The sequence below is a fragment of the Gossypium hirsutum genome, chromosome D05 (assembly GCF_007990345.1).
Source record: "Gossypium hirsutum isolate 1008001.06 chromosome D05, Gossypium_hirsutum_v2.1, whole genome shotgun sequence".
Taxonomy (NCBI): Eukaryota; Viridiplantae; Streptophyta; class Magnoliopsida; order Malvales; family Malvaceae; genus Gossypium; species Gossypium hirsutum.
Genome location: NC_053441.1, coordinates 66,022,362 through 66,042,597, shown reverse-complemented (window position 1 = coordinate 66,042,597; position 20,236 = coordinate 66,022,362). Strand labels below are relative to the sequence as shown.

Sequence of the window (20,236 nt, the reverse complement as noted above, 5' to 3'; positions counted from 1 at the left end):
TTGTGTCCATGAATGTGTTGAATATAGGTGTTGGACAGGTAAAAGTATCATGCCGGCCTTTGTATTAGGAGTTGGATTGTATTTTGCCTCGTCTACTAAAAAAAGGGCAAATTAGTCTCTTTACATTAGATTAAAAAGCAAATTGGTTCTATTAAAAAAATTATCCATTTTTACAGTTAAAAGTTAGTTCATGTATGTCAAGATAAGGTGCATGTGGCATACCAAGTGTAACTGTCTGGTTATTTATTAGTTATGTTAGCTTTTTATAGTAGAAATAGATGAAATTTTTAATAAAAAAGATCAATTTGCTCTTTAATCTAACATATAAGGATTAATTTATCCAAGTTTTGGGTAGAGGGGAACAAAATGTAATGACATAGGTATCTCAATAGGAATGAAGGGATTTATGAAAAACCAAACTTGATGACAGAATCTGAACTCAAGTTTTGGAGGTTCCTTCTTTACTTTTTCTGCTTCTTTCTTCTCATCAAGGAGATTAAGTTTTAGTCAGCATTGTCCCCATATTTCTTGTAAAAAGCAAAGGTGAAAGTTGAAGTTACAGCTTATGTTATGGTCAGAAGTCCTGAAATGCATGACATCCTTAGGGTTGGGTCCATTTACAGGTCATAAAAACTGTTTGCAGCACTATGAGATTGAGACATTGGTGATTTTTTTTCTTTTAATATTGAGCAATTTGAGGCATTTAAGACTATTATTGCTGCCCCCACAATCAATTGAGGAGCCTAAAGGTTTGGTATTGGACAGAGAATGAGAAAGAATTGTACATAATGAAGTTTAGATTCTTTAATTTGATGAAATTATTTGAGGGCTTTTAAGGGGTTTATGTTGTGTTTGTTGCCCCCAAAAAACCAAAAACCAAGGGGTATTTAAGAAAGTTGCCACTTCATCCTAATCCAAACATGCCCTCAATCTAATGTCGAAATAATTTCATTTTTACTCTCCCATCATTTCACTTGACAATTAAAAATTCCCTTCAATCCAAATGATTTTCATTGGTTTTTTCACCATCTTTTTTACCCTATCAACTCAATCAGTTAATCCAAATGGACAAATCATTTTAATAACCAGAAAAGGGGGATTTCTTTATAAAAGATTGTAACATATGACACAGGTTTTTGTGCTAATTTACTCGTACTTTTATTATTTTTCAAAAAGGTCCAATTAGTAAATTATATTCAAATTTATTAAACTATTAGTAATTTTATATTTTGATCACTCAACCTAAAAGAATTGCAAAATGGTAATTAAACTATTTGAAAGTTTTTAAAAAATGTTTGGTTAGTGGGTTCCAAGAGACGATTCGACGATTAATACGGTGGATATGTACCCATCGATGAGTAGAAGAACATACTTTAGATCCAAGTCGATTTAATGATCAGTGTTGGAGATTGAAGAAGAAAATTGTTTAGATTTTGGTTAGTAAATTCATGACGTTCAAAGTTGTTTCATAAAAAAAATTAAATTGTAGAAGAGAAAGGGAATGAGAGTTTTTTTTTGGTGTAGACGGTGCAAACAGTGAATGTCATACAATTCTAACAATCTTGTGATTTAAATGAAAACTTTCGAATAGTTCATTAACCGTTTTGTAATTTTTTGAAGTTGAGTGATCAAAATGTAAACTTAGTAATAGTTTAGTGACATTGAGTGTAGTTTACCCTAAAAAAATAGGGATAAATCTCAAAACTATACATGAACTATGTTTTAATGTGCAATTGTATATATGAACTTTGATTTTGTGCAATTTTATACGTAAAATTTTGATTTGATCCAATTCTTGTAAATTATTAACACAATTATTGATATAACATCATTTTATGTTTATATATTGCATACATAAATAATTATATTGATCTAATATAAAAATAAATTGATGTATTTATTTCTTTAAATGTGTATGAATAAATTAAAATTAAAATTTCAAATATACATTTGAACCACAATTAGAGTTTCATGTATACAATTGCACTAAATTAAAGTTCATTTATACAATTACACATTAAATTAAAATTCATGTATAATTTTGAGATTTATTTCCCAAAAAAGAGAAAAATGGTGTAATGAAATTCAACAAAATAATTTTAACAATGTTAACGGTTGAATTTGAATTATAAAATCTAAAAAATAAAAAAATTAAATCCATAAAAATAAAAGTATAAGAACTAAATTTTAAATTTACAAAAACAAAAGTATCTAAAATAAAAAAAAGTAGCCGATTGAGTTTTAGCTCGATTAATATAGATATTGTTGTCAGTACAAGAAGATGTACATTCGAGTGCACTGAAGTGCATTATCAAAATCTATAACGAGATAGTTCAAAAACAAAAAATATCTAAAATAAAAAATAAATAAAATTTTGCAAAATAAAGAAAGAGAAATATAAGAAAACAAAAGGGATTGAAGACAAATTACAGCATGTGAGAGAGAGAGATATCATATATAAAGGAAACAGCATCAGCCAACAAGATTAATAAGTGAACTCTTTTGAACATTTTTTAGTCATTTTCCTCATTTTTGTCACTACTCTCTTCTCCTCGGTGATGGACTGAACGTGGCATCCCCCTTCCCCGTTCTACTCATTTACTAGTATCTTTCAGACAGAACTACCCTTTCATTTTAAGACAAACTACAACACTGTCCAAAAAGTACAGCCTTGGAAACCACATTTCCTTGTCTTTATCTCTCTCAATCAAAGGAAAAAAAAGGAACAGTCTTTCCCTCTTTTCTCTCTCTTAAACAGCCTTTTGCTGCTATATGAAAATTTTGTCTCAAAGACAGCTTTCGAATATTCAAGCTTTTCTCTCTCTCTAACTTGTATCAGTTTACTATTTGAATCCTTCAATAATACTAAAAGTGAAAGATAGTAAAGCTCTTCTTTTCCAAGAAGCTCCCCCCCTTTTTTTAAATCACATTTTCTTGGGAGATTCTTGTAAAAAGTTTGGATTTTCTTGGTGGGTTTTGGATTTTAAGTTGAAAGATTGAAAGGGTTTTTTGAGTTAAAAAAGTAGTATGAAGATCAAGGAAGGTGATCATGAAGATGTAAATGCCTTTTAGAGAAAGGTGATTATTTGATTTTTGATTTGACCCTTTTGAGTTTTGATGATATTTCTTTTGTTGTTGGAATTTTTGTTAGTGTTTTTTTTTGTTGGGTTTAGCTTTTTATATGGTAAGTTATTTGTTCTTCTTGTGCTTTTCAAGTTTTGGCTTTTGCTAGGTTCTTTCCATTTCTTATTTCTATCTAGACTTGAAATGTCAATTTTGTCATGTTCTTGAATTCCCAGAATTTTTTTAAAGATATTTTCTTTTTTCCCCCCTTTGATCTTGAGTCAGGGTTTTCTGGGAAAAAGATTAAAGCTTGGCATTCTGGATTAGGCTGTCTATTTGTTTGAAGATTTGAAAAGGATATTTAAGGTATGGTCAACTTCACTCATAGTGTTATCTTTATTATGATGTTGAAATCTTGATGCTATTAAGTAATTTAAAATTGTAATCTTAGTTTCATTGATGTTACTTTGTGGAGTTTTGGCTTAATAAGCTATGAATCTATGTTACTCGGATTCGCATCCGAGTGTCGGATATGGATGTCGGACACAGGTACTTTTAGGGCAAACTATTGATCCTAACAATATAGCTGTGAGAAAATGCAAGAAGTTGTTCCTACTCTAGTATGTGATTGTGCTTTAGCATTACTTATTTAAGCTATGATAGATTTAGCCCTATGGGTTTGTGAGGGTTTTACTGGGCGATGTTACCGGTTTAGGTCATGATTTAGCCGGAACAACTGGTTCTTGCATGCCTTGATTCAAAGCGAGATAATTTCCTGCCACTACCATATAAAATTCATCTCGGGTGCATTAGATTTGTTTGAGATTATAGTTTGCATTGTTTTGACTGAGACATGTTTGGTTGTTGGATGTTCTGTATTGTGATTAATGCTATTTTTTTCTTAGTAGGAAAGCATTATGGTTGCAAAGGGACGCCAGGATGGCACAGGCTCTGCAAAAGTGGAGGTTGGAGAGATAGATACTAGTGCGCCTTTTCAATCCGTTAAAGATGCTGTCACTCTTTTTGGTGAAGGTGCTTTCTCTGGGGAAAAACCCGCCATAAAAAAGTCAAAAGCTTATTCTCCTGAGGTAAATGACTCTTCAAACTTCTCTTCTTAACCTGAAATGTTGTTTCAAGATGTCACAGTTTGAAACTTTTGAGATTTGGATATGATATTTATTGCATTTTCATTTTTTTCTTTTGCTTTTATATTCGGATATGATATTGTTGGATACGGGTATGTGTCCATTATGGGTATGTTCAATTCTTTCCATGTATTTCAAGGGTCCTTGGAGGGTTCATGTCCAAATATTTGTTGGACTGTTGGACATGATTGCTTCAAGTAGAATGAAGAGTTGGGGCAACATTGTTTAATTCTTGGTTTTTTCTTATTTTGTTGTTGAACAGAGAGTAGTGGCAAAGGAGACACAACTTCACGTGGCTCAGAAAGAGTTAAACAAGTTGAAGGAGCAACTAGAAAATGCCAAGACAACGAAGACTCAAGCACTCGCAGAGCTTGAAAAGGCTAAAAGTATGGTGGAGGAACTGACTTGCAAACTCAAAACCATTAATGAATCAAAGGATTCTGCAATCAAGGCTACAGAAGCTGCAAAGAGTCAGGCAAAGCAGATTGAAGAAGCAAATTCTGATATTCTCCCGGGACCTGATGATGCTCGGAGCCAGGACTTGGAAACTTCTAGGGAGCAATACATGGCTGTGATTGCTGAACTTGATGCTGCGAAACAAGGATTGAGGAAGCTTCATCAAGACTGTGATGCATCCTTGGAAGCGAAAATTACAGCCATCAACTTGATGTTAGAAGCTAAACATTCAGCTAAGGCTAATATCGAGAAGATTGGGGAACTCTCTAAGCAAATTTCATCTTTACAAGGATCAATTGGACAAGTGAAGCTTGCATCTCTTGAAGCACAGCAAGAACAAGCTAAATTTTTTGCCGAAAAGGACACACAGAGAGAACTATATAAAGCTACCATTGAAGATTCGAGAAAGAAGTTGCTTGCTTTAAAGAATGAATTTGACCCAGAACTTACGCGAAATCTTGAAGCACAACTGTTGGAAACAGTTAATCAGATTGGGGATTTGCAGAAGCAGATGGAAAATGCAAAGGCTTCTGATTTGGAGTCTGTACGAATTGTTACTTTGGAACTGGATGGAGCTAAAGAATCACTACAAAAAGTTGCTGAAGAAGAGAACTCGTTGAGAAGTATGGTGGAGTCTCTGCAGTTGGAACTCGAGAATGTGAAGAAAGAGCATTCAAAACTGAAGGAGAAGAACGTAGAAACGGAGTCCATTGCTGGGAATCTGCACGTTAAGCTTCAGAAAAGTAAATCCGAGCTTGAAGCTTTCCTTGTAGAGGAATCGAAAACAAGGGGTGCTTGTGAAGAAATGTTTTCAACCCTCCAACAGTTAACAGTGGAAGCGGGAAATGCTCGGTTAGAAGCAACAGAGATGAAGAAGGAAGCCGAGAAATTAAAGTTGGAAGCAGAAGCTGCAAGAATTTCACTTGAGGAAGCCAGTAAGCAACTGAAAGCTGATTTGGAAGAAGCTGAAGTTGCTAAAGAAGCTGAGATAAGAGCACTTGATCAGATGAAGATGCTTTCCGAAAAAACTAGTGCTGCTCGTACCTCGACCTCGGAATCTGGAGCCAATGTCACCATCTCCAGGGAAGAATTTGAGGCCTTGAGCCATAAAGTGGAAGAATCCGATAATTTAGCTGAAATGAAAGTGATAGCTGCCATTGCTCAAGTGGAAGCTATAAAGGCTAGTGAAAGCGAGGTCCTCAAAAGGTTAGAGGCGACTCAAAAAGAGATTGAAGACATGAAGGTTGCAACTGCCGATGCTTTGAAGAGGGCTGAGATGGCTGAAGCAGCAAAGAGAGCGGTGGAAGGGGAGCTCCGTAGGTGGCGTGAAAGGGAACAGAAAAAAGCAGCTGAAGCTGCATCCAGGATCCTAGCAGAAGCACAAATGTCAACTGAATCATCCCCACAACACTATAGACTTCAAAAGCCGAACCCACCAGAGAAAATTCAGGTACATAAGTTGGAAAAAGAGAGGTCTTCCATCTCGAAAAAAGTCCTTTTACCTAATATCAGCGGTATATTCAATCGTAAAAAGAACCAAATCGAGGGTGGATCTCCTTCTTATCTACCTGGTGAGAATCCTTTCTAATATTTTTGTACATTTATCAATGTTTTTGTTTGTGTGCATGTGTTTTGAGGAATTTAAAGTGGAATATATCCAAGGATTAGTTTGCAAGTACCATGGATTCCTGTTAGGTTAAAACATGAATGCTGATGAAGCTTCGGCGGCAAGCAAACTTCAGGTCTTAAGAACAATGAATGGATGCTAGCATCCTGAGTGATTTGTTCTTGGAGTTCTGGAACATGGTTCAAGTGAGGCTTCTTTCATTTTGAGATTTTTGATGTTACAAATTTACATGCAACCTATGAATCATTTCTCAATAGAGAAAGATACATAGTAATCAAAACTTGGATTTTGAGATTCGAATTTCAATATTTGTTCATTTTTAGAAAAAAAATATTTCAAAAATATGATTGGTGTACAATAACACACATATTGCTGGATTATGTTATTAGTCAGTCGTGGATTTAATTCTCGTACTTTAATTTGGTCAATTTTTAGTCTATTTATTTTTCAAAATTTGATTTGGTTTTCACTAAATTAAAATTGTTAATTCATTAAGTTTTGTTATTTTTAAAATCTAATACGGTGAACATGTTATCATGTGTAATCTCATGTCGGTTTGTTAATTTCACATATTGCTCACTAAAATTTAGTTAATAGATTAATGACTCATTTATGTTAAGATCGAAATTTCAAAATTTGAAAATATAGGGGCTATGAATGATTCAATTGGAAAATATGAGCTAAATCCATAACTATACATATAGTACTTAAACAAATGGATTTAACTTTTGCTATTTGGGTCAAAAGTACATGAATTAAAATTAATCAATTAGAAAAGTACATGGTTTAAAATTGATCGAATTAATGTATAGGGACTAAAATCACAATTTTCTCAAAGTACAATGATTAATAACATTTTTTAACATTTTAAAAAATATTTGGATTAAGAAGTCTTCAAAGTATTCTTAAAACATCAATTAAGCTCCTTCGAACTTTTTATACTCAATTGAGTCCTCTCATGGGCAAAATTTATTAATTAAACTCATTGATTGTTAAATTTAAAAGTTGATGGTTAAATCCGAATAATCTTGTTGATATGGTTGTTAACAATGGTTGAATATGTCTGTGAACTTTTATCATTTTAGTCATTGCCATTACATACTTTTATTATTTGTCATTCACCATTAATTTGTCATTACATATATTCATTTTACTCACTCAACTTTAGTACGTTTTTATTTTGGTCACTTATTTTTTTTTAGAATTAATTTAAATTTTTTTAAAAAAATCCGGATTTTTACATGAAATTAAATTATTCAACTACTGACATGAAACCATATTTTTCATGTATAACTCAATTCCATGTAAAAACACAGGTCTTTCCTATAAAATCAAGATTTTTCCTTTTACAAAAAAATAAAAATAAAATGATAAAATGATATTTCCTCTCAAAATCTAAAGCTTCATTTAGTTTAAAAAATAGGGATTTATTTTCATTTTTATTTCCTTGAAAAATAGAAAACATTGAAGAACTTGTGAATCTCATTATGTATCCACCATTAAGTAGAGCATGCACCAAATTGTGGATTAGTAAAATGAAAGAAAAAATGTAGTTGAGAAGGGATAAATAAAATTATGCAACACTTACACAAATACTCATATTTATATTATTAAAATATTTATATTTTATACTATAAAACATTTATTACTAAATATTTATAAATTGTAATATGTTAATAAAATATTAATATAGAATTTCTAAATAAAATATTAAGAATATTACTTAAATATTAAAATTATTATTAATGTTATTTTTAGAAAAAATTATAATATTTATTATATGATTAAATATAAATATAAATGTTTAATAATACTAAAAATTATAATATTAAGAATAATATTTTAAAAAATTAAAGGTATAACTTTATTATCAATATAATAATATTTGTCTTTGTTCAAATTACTTTTTATATAAAAATCGAGTTACTTATAAGAAATTATTTTCTAAAAAATAACATACGCTTTTAAAAAAGGGAAGACAATTTTTAAATAAAGTCATTTTTTTGACTTATTCAAATTATTTCCTGTTGACCAGTAACTTTTTTAATATATTTATTTATCATTTAATTATGTTTAAATAAAATTATTAGTATTTATTTATAACTCCTCTACTAGTTTTTTAATTTGTTCAATGATGATGTGTCATATTATCATTTATTAATGATATATGAAACTCAATTACTAACAATGCATGTGTGTTGGATAAAAAGCAAATGGATCAATCCCATGTATTGGCCTGATGGCTAAGGTGTTCATCGTCCCAGGTGTGGCTTGGGTTTGAGTCGCGCTAGTTGTGTTGCTGTTTAGGGCTTTGCCCTTCTCTTGTAATTCACCAAAAGAAAAAGAAAACGGATTATTTTTGTCAAAAATTTCATTTATTTCTATAGTTAAAAACTTCAATTATATAACTAACGAAATAACCAGACAGTTACAAATGGCGTAATTGACTTGCTTTTTGATCTAACATGCAAGGACTTTGCCCATTTTTCAATAAAGGGAGTAAAATGCAATATTCTAACTCTTAATACAAGAATCTCTATGATACTTTTACCAAGTTAAAAAAGCATGGATAGACATTAACATAATATGTTTATAAAGAGAAATCAGTGAGTTGAATGATTGTGTGGTGATGGGGTAAATGAGAGATATGAGAAAAAGAAAAAAAGAAAAAAAAAAGGAAGATATAACAAAGTAAGAAAACAAGGGCCAAATCCACAACAAATTTCATTGTCATTTCCAGACAATATCAATTAACATTGCCCCACCAGCTTTGAATGGACTCAATTTCATTATTATCTATATATAGATAAAAAGAAAGAAAGACAATACTATAGATAAAAGAAAGCATTATAGGTAATATAAATTTATTAAATATTACCCAATCGAGTCTTAACTCGATTGGCATGAATATTATTGTCAATGTAGGAGGATATGGTTCGAGTACAATGAAACGCATTATCCTCCTATTTGTGGGTTGAGAAGGAACTATAAGTAATTTTAAACATCATGTAAACAGACAGATATGATCAAAAACTTGTAATGAGATTATTAAAAAAATTATTATATAAGATCCAGAAATTTTAATTTCATCTTTTAATTACTGCTAAGACTTAATTAGTGTGTGAAAGACTGAAAATTGGGTATCCATGTTAGGCATGTTTAGTCAAAATGGATTGGGTCACTTTGACTTGTTCAACTTTCTTTTTCTATTTTTCTAGTGTTTGTTCATACCAAATTCTTGAATGCACTATTTAAAAGTCAATCCCAAAATTTAAGTTTCTTTGAAATTGCACTATGCAATTTTTAATTATTTTTAGTATAATTCTGATTTTAGTCTCGAAAATTTATGATTTGATCCCTTTATTTTACTTGATATAATTTTTATCTTTTTTATTTTTATAATATTATTATTAGGTCTAAATTAATAATATTGGTAATTGCTATCGCTAAAGTGATGACATGAAAAAGAAAAATATTGTTATCCAATAACACAATTAGGGTCACATGAAAATCCAATCAACCATATTAAACCAATAATAAATTTACATGTCAGCCAAATACTTAAAGTTGTTTTTTATTTATTTAATTTTCACGTATCACTTCAACGACAAAATATTTTTCTCAACCAACAACAATAACTATCGGTGTTATCAATTTAAATTTACTAATAATTTAATAAAAATAAAAATATTAAATTATGTCAAGTTAAAGTCGAGAGATTAAATTACAAAAATTCAAAAACTAAAACCATAATTAGCTTTCATCTTTAAACATTACAGAGCGGTTTCATAATCCTTTTTAAAAATGATGAAATCATAAATTAATACATGATAAAGTTATATTTTGACCTTCCAGAAAATTATAATATACTCGTATTCGACACTCACCTTATATTTATGAATATATTAGAGGTCATTAAATTATGATTTTTTTTCAATCTTTCAACTATTAAAAGTTACAAAATAGTCATTTAACAATTCAATTTTATCTTTCTTAATTACCGGTTGACTAACATAAAAATGGAAATACCCAAAAATCTAAGTTAGTGGGGGTGATCAAAGAATACAAAATTGAATAGTTGAGTGACCAATTTGTAGCTTTTTATAATTAGGTGACCAAAAATGAAATTTACTAATAGTTGAATGATCATTTTGTAATTTTTTTATAATTACGTGATATAAAAATTATTAATAATTGGGTAAATACTAATAATATAGAAAGGTTGAAGATGGAAAATGTCTGGTTATAGTATTTTATATAAATAACATAATATACAAATTATTAGCTTTATAAAGTGAAATCAATGAGTTGAATGATTGCTTGGTGTTGGGACGAATGAGAAATATGAGAAAACAAGGGCCAAATCCACAACAAATATCGTTGTCATTTCACGACAAATATCAATGAACATTGCCCCACCCTTTGACAACACCCATCTTTGAATGGACTCAATTCCATTATCTCTTAATGTTGTAATTACATCATCAAAGGATCGATGTTATATTAATTAGGTCATTCAATTATTAAATTTGTTAGTTTAATCGCTAAAGGACATGTTAAATCTTGCGTAATATTATTTAAAATAAAGGTTTTAAAGAAAAGTAAAACGTTACCGCATAACTTTTAAAAGTAAAAACTAAAGATAAAGGAAAATCGAAAGAGAGAGAGAGAGAGAGAGAGAGAGAGAGAGAGAGCGACATAGCTTTTGTAAAAGCTCCGAACATCTTAAAATCAAGATTTTTACGACATGCATTTTTACAATATTTATTTTTCTTTAAACTTTTCATTTTTTAAACTATGTCACGTAAGATTTGACATCTTATTTAATGGTTAAATTAATGATTTTAGTAATGAAGGACCTTATTGATATAACCTCCATAGTTTTTTGTTGCATTTAAAATGTTTTAAATTTTAGATGAATGTTATAGTTTATGGATGTATGGTGTAATTAATTCTTTATTAAATATCATATTTAAAGATAATGACATGAATTTGTAATGACCCGGTTTCCATTTGTATCAGAAATTGCAGTTTCATGACCTCATTTCTATGAAACAACTTCGTAAATATTAAATAAAGATATTTGTGGAGTTATTATTTAGGTGAATTAAATTTTAGATGGCCAATTTGGCCGAAAATGTGGTTAATTAAGGCCCATGGACTAAAATTTAAAGTCTTATCTTTATAAAATTTTAATTAGGAAACAGCTTGAGAATTTAAATTGCAATTAACTAAAGGTTAAAAAAACAATTAGACCATGTTAAAATGTGTGTTAGTCGACGATGAGATTGGATAGTCATTAAATTAAGCTTTGTTTAATTAAATTAAGGTTAATTAACTTATTTAACAAATTAATCCCACTATATAAATCAAATTTCAGTGGAAAGAGAGAGGGATTCATCTTCTCCAACTGAATTGAAGAAAATAAGAAAGGCTTAACGTCATTTTAAGGGTTTTCAAGCTTTTAGCTTCAACTTCAAGTAAGTCCTTAGCCATTTTTCTTTGATTTTTATAGATTTCTAATCTTGAAAGCTTGATTAAGCTAACCTAAGGGTCAACTTGATCAGTTAGTGAAGTTTTGTTGAGATGCCATTATTGAGAATTGAATGTTCTAGGTGTTAAATTGATAGAAATTAAGCTCAGTTAAAGAAAATGACTAAATTGTAAAGCTTAATTGTTAGTTTTGTACATTATGGACCAAACTGAATAAAATGTAAAATTGAAATGAAATTTCTATAGAAATAAGAAATAGGATGTCCTTAATGAGTAATTGTGAAATCGTATTTCAATCCGAAGCTTTGGATTGAAAGTTATGCTTGTCTTAGTTTTATGGACTAAATTGAATAAATTGTAAAATATGCTTGATTTTGTGATTGATTTTGATTTGAATGGAATTTTATAATATTATATATTTTATGATTTTATTTAGCTAACGTTGACATAGAACCATTGAGAGGGAAAGGGAAACCGAAAATCGACAACGAGTAGCTTAGAATTTCGGTTTGTATTTCTATGATTCAGGAACCATCTATTTTCTGCATGTTCATGTCATTTTGCATTATATGGTGTTGAGGTGGGTTATCGATGGTTATTTGAGTTGAATTGATATGCTTAAGATTGAATATCGAGATTAAGAATTTAATTGAATAAAAAAATAGTATGATTTAATTGATATGTGTTTATTGGTACGAAATTGAGTTGAAGCATGTTGTGTTATATGATAAAATGATAAATTGAGAATGGAAGAATGTGAATTGAACTATATTTAATGAATTGGAAATTGGTTACCCTATTAGCTGTTTGGATCGAGTCGGATATAGTTGGCATGCCATAGGGTCAAATTATTAATTGCAAACCATCATTTCTAGGCAACCCGAGGTGGTAGATTGTACATATAGAGTCATCGTTGTCGGGCAACCCGGGGTGATAGATTAATCAGATTAATCAGATTAATCAGATTGAGAAAACCATCGTTGTTGAGCAACTCAAAGTGGTAGTATGTACATGTATAGCATCATTGTTGCTAGGCAACCTGGGGTGATGGATCCGCATATCCATTTTGAGTCCGTGCTAGGTTAATAGGGTTAAAAACATATGAATTGGCTAAGTGATACAAGATAAATTGTGATTGGAATATGATATTCATCAATATGTGAAATGAATTGAAACGAGCCTTGAGGGCTTATTGAGTAATAATGAGCTTGTGGACTCCGAAATGACTGCAATGGTAACATGGAGTTGAGTATAAATATATGTATAAATAAATTAAAAATGATGAATTTATACTTGTGAAATGAATGGTAGGATTAGATACTTATGTGATGAATTGAGTTGCAAAAATGAATATGTATGAGTTAAGTAGAAATGATAGTTTTGACATGAATATATAAATGAATTGGCATGTAAGATTGGTATAAGTATGACTATATGAAATTGAAAATGTTTAACATGAAATGACATGAGATCATATTAGGATTTGAATGTGTGCATTTTGCATAAGCTTGTTATATTGTCTTGAATAATACATTTACCACTGAGCATATTTGCTCAGTGTACGGTTTTCTTTTTCCTATGTGCAGGTAAAGTAGATTCCGATAGTTTGAGGAGTTGATCCAACATCCAACAATCAATCCCCAACTCAAAAAAGTTTGTATAACTCCTATTTTGTTCTAATTTTGGCATGTATCTAGGTTGAGTAAATTTTGGTATGTTTTTAAGTTCATGTATCCACTAGAGGTAGGACTTAAAGGTGTGAATTTGGTCAAATGATTACAACATGTTCTTCAATCCTATGTATATATGGTTTAAATGGTATGAAATGCTGTAAATGTTAATGACCTTAGAGAATTTAGGTCTAAATGTATATGTTTTGAATTAATTGCTTATATGTGATAATGCATTGGCATGATGTTGAATAAGGTATTGAAGTCCATAAATTGATACTAGAGAGTTGCATATGTTGGCTGATTATGAATTGATTGTGCTTAGTAATTGAGTGGAAAAGTTATAGGTTGATATTCATTTAGAAATTGTAGAAACAGTATGTGACGTCGCGACGTCAAACGAGTATTGTTGCGACAAGATTAGGGCTCCAGGCCACGGCACGACGAGGAACCCCGTCACTACAATAAGGACAATTCAGTATGTTACATCATGATGAGGAGCCCCCGAAGTTGCTACATCAACTCGATATTTTGAATTTTTTTATAATTTGGTCTTATCTCGATCTCGTGTTAACTTTGGAGCTTTCGTAAGCTCGTATAAGACCTGAGAATAATTAATATCGTATCATATGCTTAAATTACCTAAATTTTCATGTTAAATGGTGTTAATCGAATATATTTTTAATTGTAGTTACTTTGGCAATAAATGTGACACCTTGTATTTCGGATCATACAATCAAGTCGAGTATGGGGTGTTACAAAATTATACTAAATTTTTTTATACAAGGAGTGAGGGATAGAGGTAACACATTTCGAATTTGTGCTAACTAACAAGAGCTTTAATCACCTCCAAACAAATCAAGACTATATTGAGAATTTTATTTTAGTGTTTAATTACTACTAAAACATATTTGATAAAAGTGTGGAAGGCGGAAAAAAAATTATAGATGTCTGACCCTCACATAGGCATGTTTGACATATGTTCAAGTTAGACATGTTCGACTTGTTGACTTTTATAGTCGAATCAATTTAGATCAAATTTAGATTTGAGTTGATTGAGCCTAATTTTTAAATATTCAAATAAAAAATTGACATATCTAGATTAAGTTACTTCCACTTGTTCAATTATTTTTCTTCTAATATTTATGCATGGAAAATTCTCGAATTCACAATCAATCCAAAAGTTTACATTTATTTGGGATTTTCCCTATGCAATTACTTTTATCTTCAAATTTTATTCATTTATATAATTTTTTGTAATTTTAAGTTATAAAGAAAAAACTACTAATCTTACTAGACCTCTTAAATATAAACAATACAACAAGCAAATATGTAACATCTCACACTTGACCTGGTCACCAGATCCAAATGTGTGATGTCACATTATGTTATCGAAGCAACTCAGGCTAACTTAATGCTTAAGCACATCATTCAGTGACCAATTATCGTTCATATCAGTTTAATCATCAATTATAATCACACACATACATTTCTATTGTATAACATGCTAAATTTTCAAGTTGTGAAGTTGTGCTAGGTCAATTTAGGAGTTAGAACTCAAATTCAAACTCAATTATCAATTTTTAATATTATGTCTCGAGACATTGAAATTCATGTCTTGAGACAAGGTCTTTCACATGCCTCCCATATTTTTTCATTTATTTTAGTTTTGATGTTTGGCTATCTCAAGACAAGAGGTTCTTGTCTCAAGACTTGGAACAAGGCAAATGAATTTAGCTTCAATGTGCCCTTGTCTCGAAACAATCGAGACAAAGGCTACTCTATCTCAAGACATATGTCCAATTGTCTCGAGACTATAACCAATGCAATATCTCAAATGGTACTTTTTTTATGATTAGGGTCTTGAGACATTTTCTTCCTATCTCGAGACTAAATGGTAAAATAACCTAAATTGTTTATTTCAGTGCATTCTAACCTTAGCCAAAATGTGCCTACACTTACCCAAATTTTATACCAAATTAAAAAAAAAATCAATATACCACATTTTATCACATTCACACATCATTTAAACCAAACATTCATTGCAACACAATTTAATACAATTTAGTTTATAAATTATCACTCAAGTTAATGCTTATCACCTACTATTTCAAGCATCCAAAATCCATCATTAAAACATTATAGGTCAAGTTATTAAAATGAACCCAAAGACATCAAGAATGAAAATAAACCACAAGACCAAATCTAGGTACATGTCATTAACTAAGTATACAATTTGGAAGAAACCCAAATTTAATCCAAACTGGGCTGAACTATTAGCCTTGGATGCGTTACAACTTTGACCTAACATAACTTGCCAAGACCTGCACCTGTACATGAAAACAAACATAATTGTACGCTAAGTATTGAATACTCAATAGTGCTAATATAATTCAAATTTAATATATAGTTAAGATTAAACTAATAACAAATATGCAAAAGTATAATGTTATATAACACTACTTCATTCTTTCCCTTTTCATAATAGAATCAATGGTTAAAAATTAAATGAAATTATAATCTCACCCTATGATTTCATACCAACTTTCCAAGGATCCATATCACCTTCAATATATTATGATCAATATTTTCCATTACTTTCACATGTATACATTGTATATTTGCATTTATTTATTCATATAGTCCTCAACTTCTCAATCTCTATAATTCACCATACAATGTTTATTTTGATAATTCATGATTTCATATAATAGCATATTCCATACTCAATATGTCAATTCACTATAATTATTGATCACTTGCTCATTTTGGCCCTTATTAACTGACGATAGACATTAGAATGGATACTGGAATCTCTACATAAGGAGTAAGTCCACGACCCTCAAGGAATTAAGACTTTTTTTTTTATTTTGCTAGCCCAAGTTGCCTGGTAGGATGGCTTTTAATAGTTGCCCACTACCCTCTGGGAATTGGAGCTAATAAACCAATGATAACAATAACCTTATGCGTGCCAACTATACTAGAGCTACGTCTAGCATCGTTTAATGGGCATTACCAATTATAACTATCATCATAACACATATTATCATAGTTAAATATCAAGATCTCGATATTTCATGAATCAAGCTTGTATACATATAAATTACCAAAATCAATCATCTATAACATGACTCGGACATTCACAATATCAAATTAATCATTTTCGAAGCTTTTATGGAAAGGTATAGTTACCTTGGCATTTATTTCATGTTCGATTATATTAAATAGCTAATCAACGCAACATCATAGTAGCACAAATCGCGATATCTACTTGACATTTGCCTTTTCCTTTCCTTTTGCCTTTGACATTAAAACATCGTTTCTAGCTATGTTCAATAATACGTTACAGAAACGTCGTTAATTATATCCTTAAAACATAAAAATAATAGAAGGTTTAAATATGTCAAAGGTTCCTGTACTCTTTCAAAATTTAAATTTTAGTCCCTATACTTTAATTTTGAGACATTGAGTCCCTGCACTTTTTTTATTTAAAAATATTGGTCCGTCGTTTAATCTTGCCATTAAAGTTAACAATGTCAAAGGTAAAATAACCTCTTTAGCTCTCAACGTTTGTAGTTTTTTTTTATCAATTTGATCCTTACACTTTCAAAACACATAAAAAAATTTAATTTTTTTTTCATATCTTAACTAAAAAATTAAAAAATAATAAAATTTATGAGAAAATAAAAACTCTTTAAAATTCAAAAAATAAAAAAATATAAACAAAAATTTTAATGTTCAATATTATTTAAATTGGACTAGACTAACCAATCAGATTGGAAACTGGTTGGGGTATCAATTCGACGAGAGGTAAAAAATTGGTTGACCCGCTAACTAGTACACATTGGTTGAACCAAGCTAAAAAAATCAATTGAACCAATTGTTGAACATATTTCAAACTGGTTTGACTAATTGGTTCCTAAAACGTCAAGTCTAACGGGTTCAAAGCAAATAAAATATTTAAAAAAAAAGATATATAAAATCAGTTCAATTGCAAGTTCAACTGATTTTTTTTAGTCTGCTTCAACTAGTACATACCATTTTGCGAGTCTATCGATTTTAAATTTTAAACTTTTTTAGCTCTCAACATTTACAGTTTTTTGTCAATTTAGTTCATACACTTTAAAAATATGTAATTTTTTAAAAAAATTAATTTTTTTTCTTATTTTAAACAAAACATAAAAATTTTAAAAAAAAATATTTTTAAAAATAAAATAAATAAAAACTATTTAAAATTCAAAAATAAAAATAAAAATAAAATATTTTTTTAAATATAAAAAATTCCATAATTCAATTTATGTAAACCAGACTGGGCCGATTGGATGAAGACCCAGACAGGGTATCGGTTTGGTGAGAGGTAAAAAACTAGTTGACCCGTGAACTGGTATGGACTAGTTGAACCTGGGTAAAAAACCAGTTGAACGGGAAGTTGAACCAATTTTTATATTTTTTTATTTTTGATGTTTTAATAATTATTTGCTTTAAACTGGTCATTCTGGGAACCAGTAGGCCAAACAAATTCAAAATCAGTTCAATTGATTTTTTAACATGGTTCAACCAGTCCATACTGATTCGTGGGTCAACCGATTTTTTACCTCTCGTAGGATTGATGCCCTAATCGATTTCTAGCTCAGTTGGTTGATCCGGTCTAGTTTAAATAACATTGAATTTTAGAATTTTTTATATTTTTAAAATCATTTTTATATTTTTAATTTTAAAGAGTTTTAGTTTTCTGATTATTTTTTAGTTAAAAAACATGTTTTTTTATTAAAAATGAAAATAAAATAATTTTTAAATTTTTTTTAAAAAAATTTAAAGTACTTTAATGGATAAGGACCAAATGTAACAGCCCGATTTTGGGTCTAGTCGGAACAGTGGTTTTGGGACCACAAATCCGACGAGGAAAAAAAAATGTAATGGCCTGAATTTTCAAAGGTGTCGGAATGGTGGTTCGAGATCACTAAATTCGACAAATGAGTAGAAAATATTATTAATTTAGTGAGTATAAGTTAAATGTGAAGTTAGGAAAAATTTTGAAATAGTGAATAGTGCACTAGAAATAAATATTAAAATAATTAGAATCGAAAACGAGGTATTGAGACCTCAGAGATTTTAAACCGAGCTATAAATATTTTTATAAATATTTATGGAGTGTTAAAAAGTTAGTATTAAAGTTTCGTCAAGAAATTTTAAAGTTCCGATAATTAATTGAACAAAAAGGACTAAATTGTAACAAATGCAAAATTATAGTAAATGATTAAATAGCTTAAATGATAAAAGGAAGAGGGCTTAAAAGGAAAATAGACCCAAGGTCTATTTGGGTTGGACGGCAAAGGCAGAAAATCAGGAGAATTAAGGGCAAAATTGGAATATTGCAAAATTTACTTAATAAAGTTAGGACCAAAGTGGAATTATCTAGACTTCTCTTCATTTTTTCTGCATTCTCATCAGCTAAAACACCATGGAAGGGTTTCTTCAAGCTGGTTTTTCATATTTTTACTGCAAGTAAGTTCAATTCTTGATCATTTCTTGAAATTTTTGTATTTTTATGACTTTTACAACTAGGCCCACTTGTTGAATTCATTAGTTTTTGATTTTATGAAAGAAGTTGAAAGTTGATATGAATATGTGCTGGAAGTATTTGATGATTTAGCATGAAATTAGAGCTTTAAATTGTTCATATGCTGATTTTATTGAAAGAATTGAATAGAAAGTGAATGTTTGGGACCTAATAGTAAAAGAGTTTGAAGTTAGAGCTATATGTGGAAATTCTGAATTTCAATAGTTGTGAAATAACTTATAATTTCTAGGTAAATTATTAATTGAGAGAATTAGATCAATTGAGGGGTTAATTGAGAAAGGACTGAATTGTATAAACTGTGAAATTTGGGGCAAAATAGAAATCAACATTTTGCACTAAAACAGTTTTGGACAGCAGCAGTAGTCTAACTTTGAAAAATCACCAAAAATTGTAGAGATTAAATTAGAGGAAGAATAAAATATGAAATTAAAGCTTATTGAGTCTAGTTTCTTATAAAAGAAACGGTGTAACTAATAAAATTGTAAATCATGAGATATAATGGATTTTGTGAGACAAGGTCAGAATGAATTCGGGTTCCTCTGTTCTGAATTTGGAAAATCATTAAAAATTGTAAAAAAATTATTATGAGTTATAATTTATATGGTTAGAATTCTTAATGAGTCTATTTTCAAAAGAAATAAACAGAAACATTATCTGAATTCTGTACAGTGAAACAATTAATTTTTAGTGAAGAGTGGTCGGAACTGTCAGACAGCAAAACAGGGGAAACTTTAAAGAATAAACTGTACTATTTTGCTAAACCAAAAATTCTGAAAATTTTATGATAATAAGATATGTGAATCTAGTTTCGGGGAAAATTTATGGATCTTAATTTGGAGCTCTGTAGCTCCGGATAAAAATAATTTAGTGACTCTGACTCGGATAAACAGTTTTGAATATACATGTGAGTGAATAGTGAAATTATAGTTAATGTTGTTTAAGTGTATTATACACATTAAGGATGTGGAATGGAGAGGAGGAGGAGGAAAATTGGGAAATGTATGAATGATTTATGTATAATTGGTCATATGCTTGATTATAATTGATAAACGATAAAATAGAAATGATGCTTATATTTGTGCATTATTGGATATGGTTTAAGCTCATGTGTGAAAATAAAGTTTCATAGTACATTTGAATAGTATATTTGGTATATGATTGGGCATGAAGTAATGTCATGAATGGTTTATGAATTAACATC

General features: G+C 29.8%; 1 protein-coding gene across 4 annotated transcripts; it reads left to right on the top strand.

Moving 5' to 3' along the window:
- Nucleotides 1-2,499: 2,499 nt before the first annotated feature.
- LOC107903387 (WEB family protein At5g55860) lies at nucleotides 2,500-6,696 on the top strand. Of its 4 annotated transcripts, none has more exons than XM_016829407.2 (4): nucleotides 2,500-3,078; nucleotides 3,349-3,429; nucleotides 3,972-4,151; nucleotides 4,471-6,696. In XM_016829407.2, exons 3-4 carry the CDS (start codon nucleotides 3,981-3,983, stop codon nucleotides 6,250-6,252), a joined length of 1,953 nt encoding a protein of 650 aa, XP_016684896.1. In that variant the 5' UTR covers nucleotides 2,500-3,078; nucleotides 3,349-3,429; nucleotides 3,972-3,980; the 3' UTR covers nucleotides 6,253-6,696. The 4 variants fall into 4 exon arrangements, with proteins under 4 accessions (XP_016684896.1, XP_016684895.1, XP_016684898.1 ...); XM_016829406.2 differs by having other exon boundaries at nucleotides 3,969-4,151; XM_016829409.2 differs by lacking the exon at nucleotides 3,349-3,429.
- Nucleotides 6,697-20,236: the final 13,540 nt, after the last annotated feature.